The 14946-nt window shown below is 33.9% G+C and overlaps 1 protein-coding gene across 1 annotated transcript in view; it reads right to left on the bottom strand.

The window, feature by feature from the left end:
• LCORL (ligand dependent nuclear receptor corepressor like) overlaps positions 1–14946 on the bottom strand; it is an 81904-nt gene that overhangs the window by 12669 nt on the left and 54289 nt on the right. Inside the window, 2 exon segments of the mRNA XM_075752414.1 lie at positions 2995–7078; positions 7081–7879. Coding sequence (XP_075608529.1) covers positions 2995–7078; positions 7081–7879 — 4883 coding nt within the window.

The following is a 14946-nucleotide window of genomic DNA, read 5'->3' as shown; positions in this document are numbered from 1 at the left end:
TGATTTTTAAAAGCTTTTCTATGTGAACTCCCACCTTGACACAAAGGGTAAGTAGACAGGTACGTCCTGTCATCACAGCATGCAGTACTGCCTGCTACTGTAGTAGGTCCACAGCCTCCTTGGCACCTGTGATAAATCCACATCCTCTAAAGCAGATTTTTAAAATATTCAGTAGATTATAAGTTCCTAAAATGGAGTTTCATATTGTGTCCCATTTTATTGTCAGATAATAGTTTCTCTTATTTTAGCTTGGCTCTCTGAAGCGTTTTTGGATCTAGTTTGGGCCAAGTCCAAAGCATGTGAATGTGGTCTTCAGCATTATGAGGAAACACACTGAACCACCCTCACAGAAAGAAAACATAAATGCTTTCCTGAAAACATGCTTATGTAATTTTCATTGCCACCACAGACAGTAATAATGTTTCAGTATTGCTAAAGAAATTAAAACTGTCCAGCACATAGATTTACAGTAAAATGGGAAACTGCCCCTCAACACATCAAATGCAATTGTTGAAGCAACAGTTCAGAAGTCAAGTAGTAACAAAATAGCATATGGATCAATGTATCTATCACCCACCTTATCTTGAGTAAAAAAGGCAATATGAAAAAGTGATAAACTCTCTTCTGTTACTACAATAAGTACATGGATAGTTCTAGTTGCTCAAGACTACCTTGAACTGTAACAACTCAATTGCTTTATCTTCACTTGCACATTCTAAACAAAAAATTGAGCATACATGAAAATTCAGTACAACATTCTGCCTACCTGCCACAATGCTTCACAATAAAACAGCATCATAACACCTCTCTCTTTCAAGAGTATTTGGTAAGACACCAAGATCAGTAAAACTTGAAGAAAAACTTTAAATATTGACCATAAATGTGTATATAAGAACATTTCAAGCATGACAACAGAACAATGATAAAGTTTAGGATACCACATCAACAAAAATACAGTCGAAAGAACATATGAATGAATAATGATGTTTTCACGTGCATTAAACTTCCAGATGCAGTTTGAAAATACATGCATGCACAGCTAGAAATCATGTTCTTTCTTTTTAGTCAGTAGCTATACTCTAGACTAAAAATGTTTATATGATTTCCTTTGCTAGTGCAGACAGTACATAATGTTGAATCAACATGCTGAAACACATCCTTTTCTGTATCGGACAATCCCCTAATACTGCAACAGTACCCCTAAAAAAGGTTTGAGGTTACAGGTGTGGAGAAAATGCCAGAATCTTTGTCTTTTAACATTTGCTTAATCAATGAATGTTTTGTCATATCCTTTCTAAGGACAACGATTGATATGAGGAACTATGAGTAAAAGGGAAAACAACAAAAACTGTAAATGAAATAATGTAAAATATCAAAACAGTTATCAGATTTCCTAAAGATCCAAAACTAAAGGAGGAAAGTTATCAGGTAAGTAAAACTGAGTCCCAATTAAAACTAACATGAGACCATATCACAGCAATAGCTCTTACATTGCCATAGCAAGAAAATGGTTAAAGATAAATAGAATTTGAATGCAAAATTTTCTCAACTACAGTCAAAATCATGACATAAAAGTATGAGAGAGCTCTTTCTTCATTTGTAAAAAAAAAAAACCCAAAACCAGATAGATGTTACCCTTTCCTTTTCTAGTTCTGGCTTTTTTACAGCAATCTTGTGTGAAGGTTTGAACTTCTTAAAACCAAGTTTTTTATGTTGAGGTTGGTCCCAAATCAGTGAATTAAAATACAAAATAATAATCTAAAGATAGGAAAACCTTGTCTTTAGAAAAGCAGGGTTACACTGAATGAGCCTAATATGAAGAATTTTATATATGACATAAAGCACAAAAGAAATAAAGTATACAAGAGCCATAATATTGTTTATATTACAACTTAAATTAACTGTTCAGTTTATTATCAGGGACAGTTTTCTACAACGTGGAATACAAAGGGGGACATTAGATTTCGCTCTAATATTTTGAATAGTTTTTTTTATTCTTTGGGCAATATAATCAGATTAGCTAATACAATGTTGTTTCTACAAATGAATGCTTCTTGCTTCTGCAGTAATTTAATTCCCATTGTAGAACTTTTTTTTTTTTTAACTTGGTGAGTATTTCACACCTTAGTTATTTTACTGAAATGAGTTGAGACTTCTGTTCAGATCTCTTCACCCAACAGAAGAAATAATTGTCACAAGTGTACCCTCTTTGTAAGTAATATAATGACCTTTCTGAGATCACAGTTGTATTACAATGTATTATAAATATCTAGCTTTAAAAATGGATTTAATTTCACACTAGCCTAAAAAAGATTCCAAGCCAATGCATTTAGCAGAGTAACTGTGTATTGTATTTGTCTAGAATAATTTTGCATTTTAAATTGTTCTCTAAGGATTCAATGCGCAACCCCTTTCGAGTCAGCATTGAATGGATACTAAAACGGATCTCTGAATTAATACTTCTTAGAAGTACATACTACTATTTTTTACTGTATAATTATAAAACCATCACAGATTTACATTAGAAATCATTCAATAACAATTTTTTTAAACAGCTATATGTCAATACACTGAATTTCTGCTTCATTTTAGAATTTACCCTTCCTCACAATATGAGAAACTACACGGTGGAATGAAATTCTATTCCTTTTGAAATTAATAACCAGTTGTGACTGACTTCAGATATGTCAGAATTTGATTTGTTATCTGTCTGAACTGTGTTACCTCTTTCTCTTTTATCTTGGTGTGTTACAGCCATAATAGAATGTAACACACCTACTGTAGCTAAAAGATTTGTGTAAAATATCATATACATTTTAAAATTGCACTTTTGGCATTATTCTGATGCTATACAATGTTTAATTTCATGACCGCTGAAATTAGTGTTTGAGTATCATGCAATAAAAAAAAATAAATCCAAAGTGCTTAGTTGTTTGACTTCTCCAATTCTTTAAGATTGCAAATTTAAGATGAAGGGGGGGAACAGGAACTTACCTACTTGGTACTTTGGGTAAAAAGTTGCCATTTGTCCACTACTGCATGATTGTCTCTTATGCCTTTTTCTTATATTTGTATCAGTGGTATCCCATTGTGGACTTTTTCTTTTGTTTATTCTGATAAGGACTTCAGAACTACCAGCAGGATTATCATCATGGTTTACACCATCACTAAATTTTCTGCTGTGAAATTGGTCATCCAGCCTTTCAGTCACTTTAGAAGAATTAGATCCTTTAGATGTTTCCATTTCGTTTTCTTGTTTCTTTAATGCATTTTGCTTAGTAGAATGGGATCTTAAAAGAGGATGTCTTTTTTCTTCCATATAGGCCTGATTGCTCTTACTTTCAACAGCTTCAGGAGAATAAATGACATTATTTAACTTAAATGAATTGTGCTGCTCAATATGGTTGATTTTTCTCAGAAATATTCTACAATCTTTAAAGGTTTTGGCTTTCCAAGTATTTTGAAACAGTTTATCTTGGCTTTGTTCTTTTCTAATGTTTTGTTGGCAACAAATTGTTCCATTTGTCTCTGCATGTGACTTAAGAATATTTGCTAAACCAGGATGTTGGTTAAAGTCAGAAGATCCCATCATCTGTTGAACATCTCTGGCTTCATTTTCAGTTGGCAAGAGGATACTGTGAGATTCTACCAAAGGCTGAGTGGGCTGGATTTCTACTGTATTTTTTTCCTGGAGCTTGGGCATTTCATCATTGGTTTCCCCACTTGGACTTTTAAACAACTGGCTTTGGCAAAAGAATGGTAAATTTTTCTTTTTTGATTTCCAGCCTCCGGGAGCCTGATTATATAGTTTTTTCGTTTGCCCCCACCTATCACGCTGTAACTTCTTAAATTCATTTCTTTTTAATCTGGCTAACATGAAATTATTTCTCATGCTTAAGACTGGAGACCTCACCATGTTATGTAATATTTGTAATTTCCCTGCTGGTTTTGAAGGAGAGGATAGTGCAAACTTTTTAAAGTGCTTTCTGAAAGGGCAACTACTAAGATCAGATTGTTTAGTTTCCATCTTTATCTCTCTAGTACTAACTACTTCTAAAGGATTGCGAGCATTTGCCTTCCTCACTAGAGAGAGCGACTGTGTTTCTGTAGTTTGCATAAACCAGGTGCAGAGTTCATTCATATTACACTTTTTCTGAAAAAGCATTTTTATAGGTGATGTTTCAAATTCTACAAGGCAGGAGTCTAAATGGTTTGACATTTCAGTATTACAGTCTTGTTCAATGGGATCCCTTTTTTCACATACACATTTATCAAACTCATTTCCCCCCACTCGCAACCAGGTATTAGTTATCTGTTCAAATCTATTATTTAGTTCTTCCAACAAAGTGTCACTTGAAGTGGAAGTAGCCCACCACCTGAGAGAGGGATTCGATGAAAAAATGGGATCTGATGATACTTCATTAATGGGCCCAAATTCACCACCATCCTTAAGATCCTTTTTTGTATTTCCTGAATTTTCTCAGTTCTGAGGTATCTTTGGATGCTGTGCTCTGATTGATTGCCTATGTTTTCCTTTCGATCTTTAAGCTTTTTTCAAATGGAGTTTGTAAGATTTATGTAGTAAGGCACTTCTACAAGTAAATGCACTAGAAGATGCTAATGAATGTAAAAAATGCAGTGAGGGTTTTCTGTCTCTAGCAGAATGTCTCAATGGAATTTCACGTTTTCTTGACACTGTTGCAATGACATTGTTTGATCCATCCTCTCTAGAATCTTTCTGCATGCTCTTTACTTGTCCTGTGTTATTGCACAGCTGATTTTTTCTCTCCTGGGGTATGTTTTTTTCTAACACAGTCTGCTGTTGCAAAGGAGGCAAACAGTTACTAATACTCACTTTTCTTTCCTGAGGTGAAACTCTATTAACAGTCACTGATATGCCGGAGATTTTTACTTTTGCTGGCCTACCAGGTTTTCGAATGGTGGTTAACGGTTTCTTAATTGGCCGTATAATATTGCTGCAAGGATGTGGTGATGCTAGGTTACTCTTGATAGGTCTGACATAGTCATAACCAGACACCTCGTTTTCAGTAGAAGAATTCTGTAAAGCTTTTACTATTTCAGTCAAAGCATTTTCACTTTCTGCATCGTGCCTCGCTTTGCTGTGGTGATTGGCAAAATTAGAATCAATGTGTTGTGTGGGCAGAATACTGATTACATTTAGATTACCTTCAGAAACATGTCTCTTAGTTCTTCTTGACCTTCCAAAAACAACCGTCACAGTAATATTTTTGTTGCTGTTAACTTCTTCTGTTACTGCTGCACCAGATTTGGTACATTTACCATCACTGCTAAGTTCAGGTCTACGTTCTGTGCTTTCAGTCACATCTATTTTTGGTTTTGGGGGCCGTCCAATAGGTCTCTTAACCTGCTTAACAACTTGAGGACCTATTTTCTTTGGTCTACCAGGTTTTCTTTTTAAAACCGATTCACTGCTACTGCTTGATTTCTCCACAACTTCGTCATTTTGGTTTGAGTCATTTAAGTTAGTTTGACCAACTGGACAAGAGCTTGTAATTGCTTCCACATAAACACAACTTGACTCTTCCTTGGTATCATTTTCATTGTAATCACGATCCTTGACGCAGATTGCATGAGAAAGATCTTCTGTGGCCTGTTTGTCTAACAAAGTGTTTACGTGCCCCTGAAACAAACAAATATCTGTGCTTTCTTTAGAAGATGCAGCTGCAGATGTCAATGTATATTTGACTCCTTCACTACTATTAACCTCTGAGACAAACATAAGCTTAACAGGACTAGAGTAGTTTAAGGGAGATGAGATCTCCCCAGCTACAGAAGTTGTATGCATATCCTCATTATTAGAAGTTGAGCTGGATGAATCAAAGGTCAGAGATTTCAAAAGGCCATCATTAATTTCTTGATCTATAACCACTTCTCGTTTGTTTGTTGTCACACTCAGAGTTTTGGTTTTACTGCTGCTTGGCACATGTGAGTGTGGAAGGAAGCTTTGTCCTGTGCATCCCATTTCACTCAGAGCGAAGGGTAAGCCTCTTCTAGCAGCTGGGTTCATAACTTGTTCATAAGCATTATCTTTTAATTTTTGGCTTATTTTGTAACCGTCCAGCAATGAGTTGTTAGTCTTTCTGGCTAAGCTTATTGTATCTTCTAAACGCTCTACAACAACTTGCAGATTTGTGTCTCTCACAATTTTGCTTATATTTATGTCACTGCATCTTTCAGCATGACCATCTTTATTTATTTTCATTTTTTCCAAACTTTCTAAAGACTTTTTTGCATTGGATGACTTTCTAAACACAATATTGTTCGTTACATACACAGAGTACCATCCAGGAGGCACAATGTTACGTTTAGTTCTGCCCAAGATTCCATTACTCTCATCCTTTAGAGGAATCTGATCAGTCTCTCCTAAGGATGCGCAATCTCCTTGTGTTTTTGTGAGTTTCGGCTGGCTGGCTGCAATAGCACTGTTTTCTGAAAGAACTAGAAAGCCGGAGCTGGTTTGAAAATTAGTAAGAGGTAGTTTGAAAGGCTCTGTTTGGTGTACAGGAAAGCACGTCGGTTTGGTTTGGCAATTCATACATGGATTACTTTCAAGATGTTGCAAAGTCTCATCTTCTATCACAGTAAAACTGTGTCTTTTATTTGGATATATTTTATCGATTTTTTTTGTCGATTTCTTTGCATTTCTCTCAGAAATTGACCTTTTTCTTACAAGAGTGCCATCAAGGCTTGCAAGCTCCCTCTTGATTTGCAAAGACTGTCGTCGAATGAATGGTGAATCAGGCGAATTATATGTTGCAAATAAAGTTTCCTGACGCTTGCGAAATCGTGTTTGTATAATTTTATTTTCCATTTGTTTATCATGTTGGTGAAGTAATTCCATAAAGCTGTAATCACTTGCCTTAGCATTATGCAAAAGAGAAGTTATGAAGTCTCCCAATTTGATATCATTTTCTGGTGCCCTGTCACTGCTAGAAAGTTTTACAAGATTTGTTGCAATATCTGTAGTATCTATTGATTTTAACTTTTCATTAATACGGTCTATTAAATCTTGAAAAATGGCAGAATTGTTCAACCTTTCTCAGCCTTCTCAGAATTTACATAAGAATCATTGCTTTCTTGGTCTGTTGATAGCAACGTTCCATCTGAATATTTGGCCTCTTTTCCTCTGCCTGTTTTACCTTCATATTCAAATTCTCCTTTGCTTCCTTCAGCCGGCAAGAGGGATGGAGGCTGGTTGATGGATATTTCAAGCTTGTTATTGTCTAAAGTTGGAAAATCTATAACCAATCCTTCCGATGATTCAAATTCTTTACTCTGTACAGGTGATAGTGGAGGTGGTGATGGGCTGCGAGATCTACTCAAATTTTTAATGCTGTTCAAGAGATCACAATCCTTAGTTGAATATGTACATGCTGCTGCTTTCCCAGAATGCCTGTTATAATTTTGCAATTGTTCAGCACAATACTTATGAGAACTACATGGTTTGTTCACCATTGTCTTAATACATCCAATCGCTACAGCTTGGCATGACAAAGAATGGAAATCTTTAATACAAACAGACAGAGGTGGTAAACAAGTGTTTGGTCTTTGATTTTGTAAACAGCACCTTTTTGTCAGCATACGTCCATTGCAATTGCAAAATGAAACATGAACATCCTCTTCAGCAAGGGAACTGGGAGTGTCAGAGTGGACCAAATGTGTTTGCTTGCAACTGCAAACTATAGGAACATTTTCCTCTTGTATTAAAAATTTTAACATAGCCAAAGTCTGTTGCCAGTGATATGAACAAAAAGACTCCAAAACTTTGTATAATGTTGATTTTCCTTTTTCCAAATTAGCTGTTTCCTCTGAGTTTGCATCAGCTGTTGAGCTTGAACTGAAAATGAAAACAAATCAAAACAAAATATAAATTACAGTAAAACACCATATCTAATGTTTGTTATAATGGTTAAACTCAAACCTAAAAACCTGAAGTTTGCACAACAGTTCTGTTCTATTTGCACTATTCAATCATACTTGCAAGTGTCACTAGCAATGATGTGCATCTTATCTTTAGTAGTGATAGTCCTACCATAAGAAAAATAATCAGGAAGAAATTAAGTGACAAAAAGAATAGTTTGGAACATAGCTTCTCATATCTAAGTGTAATTACAATGATGTTAACATTCTAAGATTTCAAACTACCTTAATTGTTGATGAAGGAAAACCTAACCATGAACCCGGGGAGCTTAGTATTACTCCCATTTCACCAACTGAGGCCCAGAGAGGGGAAGTGACTTGCCTACGGTCACAAATCAAGGTTGCGGCAGAGGCAAGAATGGATCCATCTCTCCTGATCCCCACCCTAAGACATTCATACACCAAAGTGTATTGAATGCTTTTCAGGATACTCTTAAAGATCCTTCTAAAGACATTTTTATTTATATATTTATTTTAAAAGAACGCTTAGTAGGCTAACAGAAAATGGAAAAAATAGCCAATTACTACTGTTACTGTTCTTTGCAGACAGAAGTTTCCCTTCTAGTTTTTAAATAAATTGCAGTGGTGCATCATAGACTCTTCATTGCAATATATTACACACACACACACACACGTGTGTGTGCACACACACACACGGATTCCTTCATTAAACAGAAACAGAGATAATCACCACTGGAATAAATAACTTCTGTGACAAGGGTTAGTATCCTTTAAATCTCCAATATAGGGTAGGCCTATATCTAAATAAGACTTTTGAGCAGTTTTTCTTAAAGATATTAACTCAAAATAAAATCACTTATAAAATACTACCTTAACTATTTAATTAATTTCTTATAAATTATTAAAACTAATGTCACCACTTACCTAATCAATCATTTATATTGAAAAGCTGAAAATTTTCCATGGTAGAAATTAATACAGATACTTCTTCAATTAAATACAAAATCCTTATGCTGGATAGCAACTATCAACAGATAGTTAACACCTAATTCAAATGTTTTACTTAAACCAATTACATGAGCAGAAAATGTTAGAAGAATTCTGTTTTAGAAAAGTATGTATTGTTTAAACATATCACCAAACTCTGAACATGACACTAACTTTTTGCCCTGCTATTACCTCCCGTAATTTTTTGCATTTAGGCCTGTACTTTGGAAAAAAATCATTTTGATTGGGTTTACAACAGTATTGGTCAAGGAACAAGCATATTTAAAATTTAATGTGCTGTATTAATATAAAGCTACATATTCTGTAATTAGCTCATACCCAATGTTATTAACATCATTAATAACTTTAAGCTTCAGGTTTTGTACTGGAAGTTATACATACAAATTTGTACTTTTATTGTGCCACATAGATTTTAAAGTTTAGAGCTTAAAACCAGTCAACTATGCTTAATAATTCCTCATGTTTTTTCCTTCTGTAATATTTAGTATGAAACGGTATATATTCAAAATCAAGCATCTAATGACACTAACTCATAAAAGCGTAAGATAATTGTGATGGTACTAGTTGAAATTGTGATTGTTTAAACTGAAGTCATAAAAAGAAAACAAACTCTCTTTGCACTTCTAAAGTAAACCCAGCATTATTCAAGGTCATGGCATTGTCAGGATGTAACTTTTTGAAATGCCACTACACTGAGAAGAGTCTGAGTGTTATTCAGTCCGACAAATTCAGGAGTCACAAGGTGTTGAAATGTATCACTACACTTGTGAAAACAAAGCTTATTCTAGTAATACAATTCAAGATAAACACTCATGGCCCTCCCCACCACCATTACTTTAATTAAATAATGTTTTGAAAGGCTATATATTAAAAAAATGAACATGGCACTAGGTCTTCAATATTTTGTTTGTAAATCACAGTTAATTTGTTAAGTACCAGTTTGCTAAAAAGCTGGCTACAGTATAGTCTTTAGGCTGCATCTCTATACAGATACCTTTCTGTCTGTCTAGACTTGCAAGGTATGTCTAAAGGAGTTTCACTGGAGAGGACCTGTACCCATAACTGCTATTTAAAATATGCTCACTGGTGGAGGAAAATTCCAGAGCCCTAAAGCCTTCTCAAAGTCAGTAACCAAAATTTCCAAAGGCCTCAAAAACTGCCTGGAATTTGCTATGTGGATATCAACCTGTTGTATAAAGTAATATCCTGGTTATGACAGACATACTAGACATTCTTCTAATTTCCTGGTTATCTACCGTTGTGTAACATCTATAATCTGATTTCCCTTAGCGTGTGTTAGTTTCTAATGTTGATGGACAACTTCATCTATTCTATTGTAATAGTACTGCACTCCAAAGTTGGTGAAGACCCATCACCCCTTACAGTTGCCATTTGGGAACAAAGCTTACTATGCACACAAAGCACTGAAGCAATGCATTTTCTTTCAAGTGTCTGTAGAGATGTCCATATATTTAAAACAAACTAATTTTTTAGTAGCTTTTCAACACAATTATGGAATTGTATTTCAGTTTCCTGTAATTCCTTCCTACAGTCCTTTAAATTTGTGTTGTCACACAATAGATTAGACTATCCTCAAGATAAAAGACTTAATAATTTCATAGAAGGAAGAGCTATAACTTCCCCAATTGCATACTTCCTTCACAGAACAGTCTTACACTTCCTACAAATCACACACAAAAAGATGGCTAAAGAGAGTGGATCAGAAACAGAGGGTTGAGATCAACATGCGCTGCTCCCCCAGCACAATATGTCTGAAGACAAAAGTTAATCATGGAATGACACTATTTCCCTGCTGGAGGGCAGGGACAGTTAATACCATGGAGTGGGGACTGACTGGAGTCCAAAACTGGCACAAAGGCAGAGATGTGATAAGGTTACATACTAGCCTTTCAGTGTGTTATTTTATGTATAAAAAAGTAAACTTTCGCTTCCTCCACCAATCCAAAAAATCTATCAGGAAAGAGCTCTGTCAGAGGACTCCCAAAAGATTTCCTTCCCTAGTGTTCTATCCTCTGTTGTCTCAGCCACAGACAAAATAGATCAATCCAGCAACTTCTTTGCAGACTGGGAACAGGAACAAAACTGGGAACAGAACTTTCAAGTACTCGTATGAACAGCATAGAACTCTTATAGAAATACAAATTTGTCTTATAGAAATGTTTGACTTTACTAAGTAAATAAATCCCTCAAAAAAAGCTATATATTATCTGTAATATATAATAGATAATTTTTAGCTGCAAACTAAAGGATGTAACTGTTATAAAATTAATTTTCTGAATTTCTTCTCATTTTTCAGTAATGCACAATTCTGAGAAATCATCCTTCCTTAAAGCTAGTATTTCTGATATATAAAATTCTTATAGTAAATTAGCCATTATATGCTTAATTTGTACAGTTCTTGATCTTAAGCCACTGCTAATAAACTTGTGCCTCAGGAGTAAGTCAAATGAGTCAGTGTACAGGTTTTTGTTTCTTTCTTTTTTTTTTTTTTACTGAATGAGCAAATCAATCACACATCAGTGTTGTAAATTTATGTGCAAAAGCATTGAAGTGCTTTACTACAAATTACAACGTAGAAACACGTTAACTAAACAATTAAATTCATACAATCAGATTTAGGAATATAACAACACAAAGAAGAAACAGAATTACAGTACATTTACAACACAAGACAAATACATGGAATTCATTAGAAAATATTGTAATAAATAATTCATGAATTATAGTGCAATTGATTTATGCATAAATATAACTAATTGCCTAAAAATCAGTTGTTAACAAAAATCTGTCAAAAATCAAGGCAGCCACAGAGTTTTACTAAATTACTGCGACAATGGAAATACTGCAATTAAAAAACAAATACAAGTATTTGTACTGTAAACAACTAAAAAAATCAGTCTCACTAAAGTTAATATACAATTTAATATAAAATTGTCATTAGCTACCAGAAATGGTTTAAACAGCTTTACTGAGCAGTAGTTCTAAAAACAGAGGCACTGTTTTTTAATATAAAATACTTGAGAAACATTCAAATAAGTAGAAAGCATGTAGGGCTTGCTTTCGCCTTCATTTAAAATTCTGCTGAAACAGGAATTTTCAGAAATCGTCAATTACTAAGTAGTGACTGGTAACTGAATTTATAAAACAGTTCAAAATGTGTAATTTAAATGACATTTAATGAATACACAGGGGTTGGGGAAGGAGAATCTACACATTTCCCTGCTTTTCCTTAGTTGTGTAATCAAAGGTTAGCCTAATAATTAGAAACAAATAATTCTGTTCCTTTAAACACTTACAGGTTGAGTATCATCTATAAACTATCAAAAAATATTTTAATATACTATTTCTGACCAAAAAATAAATACAAGTACTAAAATGTTGAAAATTAATTATAATATTACATACAAAACTACTGAGTACTGTTAAGTCAATAGTAAAATGATCCCTGATTTTATGAATCCTGTTAATTTTTTGGTCAGGTCATCTTTTAAATGATATAAAAAGAGTAACTTGCCTTCAATATAAACTTCTGACCGAAATTTATAACATTGTCTGAGGAGTAGAAAACATCAGTATGGTACAAATATTAGGCAATGTATTGAAGCCCAAAATTTTTGCAAGTATAACTGTATAAAGACAGATCTTGAAACATTTAAGGTTCTTTCAACTTCATTTTTCACTGGGAATATATTCAGAAATTAACCCTTCTGGCCCTCACAAAATATGGCTTAATTCTTTTAAAATGAAAGATGACCCTGACATCTGCTGTTTTGTGACCTCCTTGTTAACAGGTACAGTTCTGCGTAAAAAAAGGATTCATTCTGTAATATGCAAGTAAACCTTAATCACTGAAGAAGATTCAGTATAGATCTGAGAGACCAAAAAACTGAGACATTGGTTGTGCAGTTTCAAAGGATTATTCTGTTTTAAAATGGAAATTGTTATTTTTTAGTAGCATTAATAAATATGGGCTAGATTTTGCCATCAGTATTGCAGTATGCTCTCCACTGAATGCAATGGCAAGTTGATCTATAAATCAGATTATCTGATGTGGCCCATATGTATCTAATGACCCATTTAATTTTATTTTTAGTTTCATAATTAGCCTATACACATGCAAATTTAAGTGGGGGAAAAAGTATGCATGTGCAGCAGATGTATGAAAGTTGGAGAAAAAGTCTTTTTCTATGCCAAATTAGATGCATAAAGAAAAAATTACATTTTGAGAGGAAAAGGGCATTGATGTTCAACATTGAATGTAGGAAGCAAGCCCCCATTCTGCATATGTAGACATATACTTTGTGATATTACACAAAAAAATTAACTATGATATAAAGTCCAATGTGAATACTTTGAAATTCATGTAAAAACTGCAATATGAAGGTAACTGGTCTCCCTTAAATTCTATTAAAAGTTATGTATTTAAAGTGAACTGCCTAACTTCTAACTACCAAATTTATAAAGAATTTATATTACTGAAAGTTCAAAACAGCTTCACTGTTTAATATTTGTATTTCTATCAAGACCCTGAACTGCAAATTTGGTTATTAGCAAAATGATAATGTAACTTGGTATTCATTTTGATAAACTGAAAATGTTTTGAAATGTCACAGCAGCAAATACATTACAGTTACAGTGAGGTTTTTCAATAGGAGTGTGACACAATCCTTAAATAAATTTTAAGTAGTCATAACATCAACTAGCCAGCACGTTTAAACAAAAAACCCAAACAAACCCAAACCGTTCTCAAGCTCATTCTGTGCACATTATGAACATGCTCTAAGTTGCATTCCAACTTTCTTTTTAAACCTTACAAGTTACCTTATTTCTCAAACTAAAAAGGAAAATTATGTTAAAGTTTAAATTATTTTATGCTCTTAGTATTCCATCTTATTTCATATTTAATAATTCTATAACTACAGCAATTTCTCAGGTTTTATAAGTGTACACTTTGTAAACACCAATTTCTTTCTAAACCAACAACAAAATTTCTTAAATGATAAAAAATGCAGTTTATGCCTGCTAAACACACATTTTTAGTAATGAAATGTTTTTCTTACTTGTATTGGATATTTAAGTAATGATGAACTTTTTTTTCTTTCACAGAATGTACTATATCCTACTAATACTTCACAAATCCACTTCCTTGTAAGGAACTAGCTTTTTAAAAAAATCCCTTGATTTGTATAATCTGAGTTACTTACAATTTATTGCAAGTATTCTGTGAAGTATAAAAGTCTGCTAACCCTTGGTCGTGTATCTCCATAATAAGATGGATTATTGAATGGGTAGAGTGGTTCTTCACCAATTAAAAATTATGCTTCACATGACAAATACTTGTTTTCCCAAAACATCTTTATGCTATTGACTACTAAATAAAACCTGAATCTTTTCACCTATTTATACAAGGATTATATTAAATACACACTATCAGAATTAAGTGAGCAACTCTATAATTCTGTCCACAGTGAAAACCCTGAATAAAACTATTTTTCAAAAGGCATGTATGTGGTTTTTGAACTGTATAATTTCACGTCTTCTGTCAGAGTGAGCATATGTATTTCTCACACAGTGTGTGTATACAGACATACATACACACACACAAAACAATTCGCTAACAATTATTCTACACAGGCTTGCTACTATTTTTGCAGCTGCCAGTCCCTGAATCTGTCATATTAAATAAGCCAGTATCTGGTAATCGGAGTTTCTTCTTCGGCGGAGTCTTCAATGTTCCAGATCTTTCTTTTACTTTATATTCTAAAGTGCTGTGAGGTACCCCATAAATTCCTTGTGCTTTGGAAACACTCATTTTCCCACTCATTACCATTGCAATAGCTTCTTCCATTATTTCATGATCATACTGCCGATAGCGGCCACGTTTTTTTCTTGGTTGCTTATTATCTTTACGATCCAAACTATCTTCTGTATTTTCTGAGGTTCCATCTACTGTCCCATTCTTAGCATTAAGACACAAAGGAGAGAGGTCCCCAT

Source organism: Balearica regulorum, chromosome 4 (genome assembly GCF_011004875.1).
Source record: "Balearica regulorum gibbericeps isolate bBalReg1 chromosome 4, bBalReg1.pri, whole genome shotgun sequence".
Lineage (NCBI taxonomy): Eukaryota > Metazoa > Chordata > Aves > Gruiformes > Gruidae > Balearica > Balearica regulorum.
This window is presented reverse-complemented; position numbering and strand designations above follow the sequence as displayed.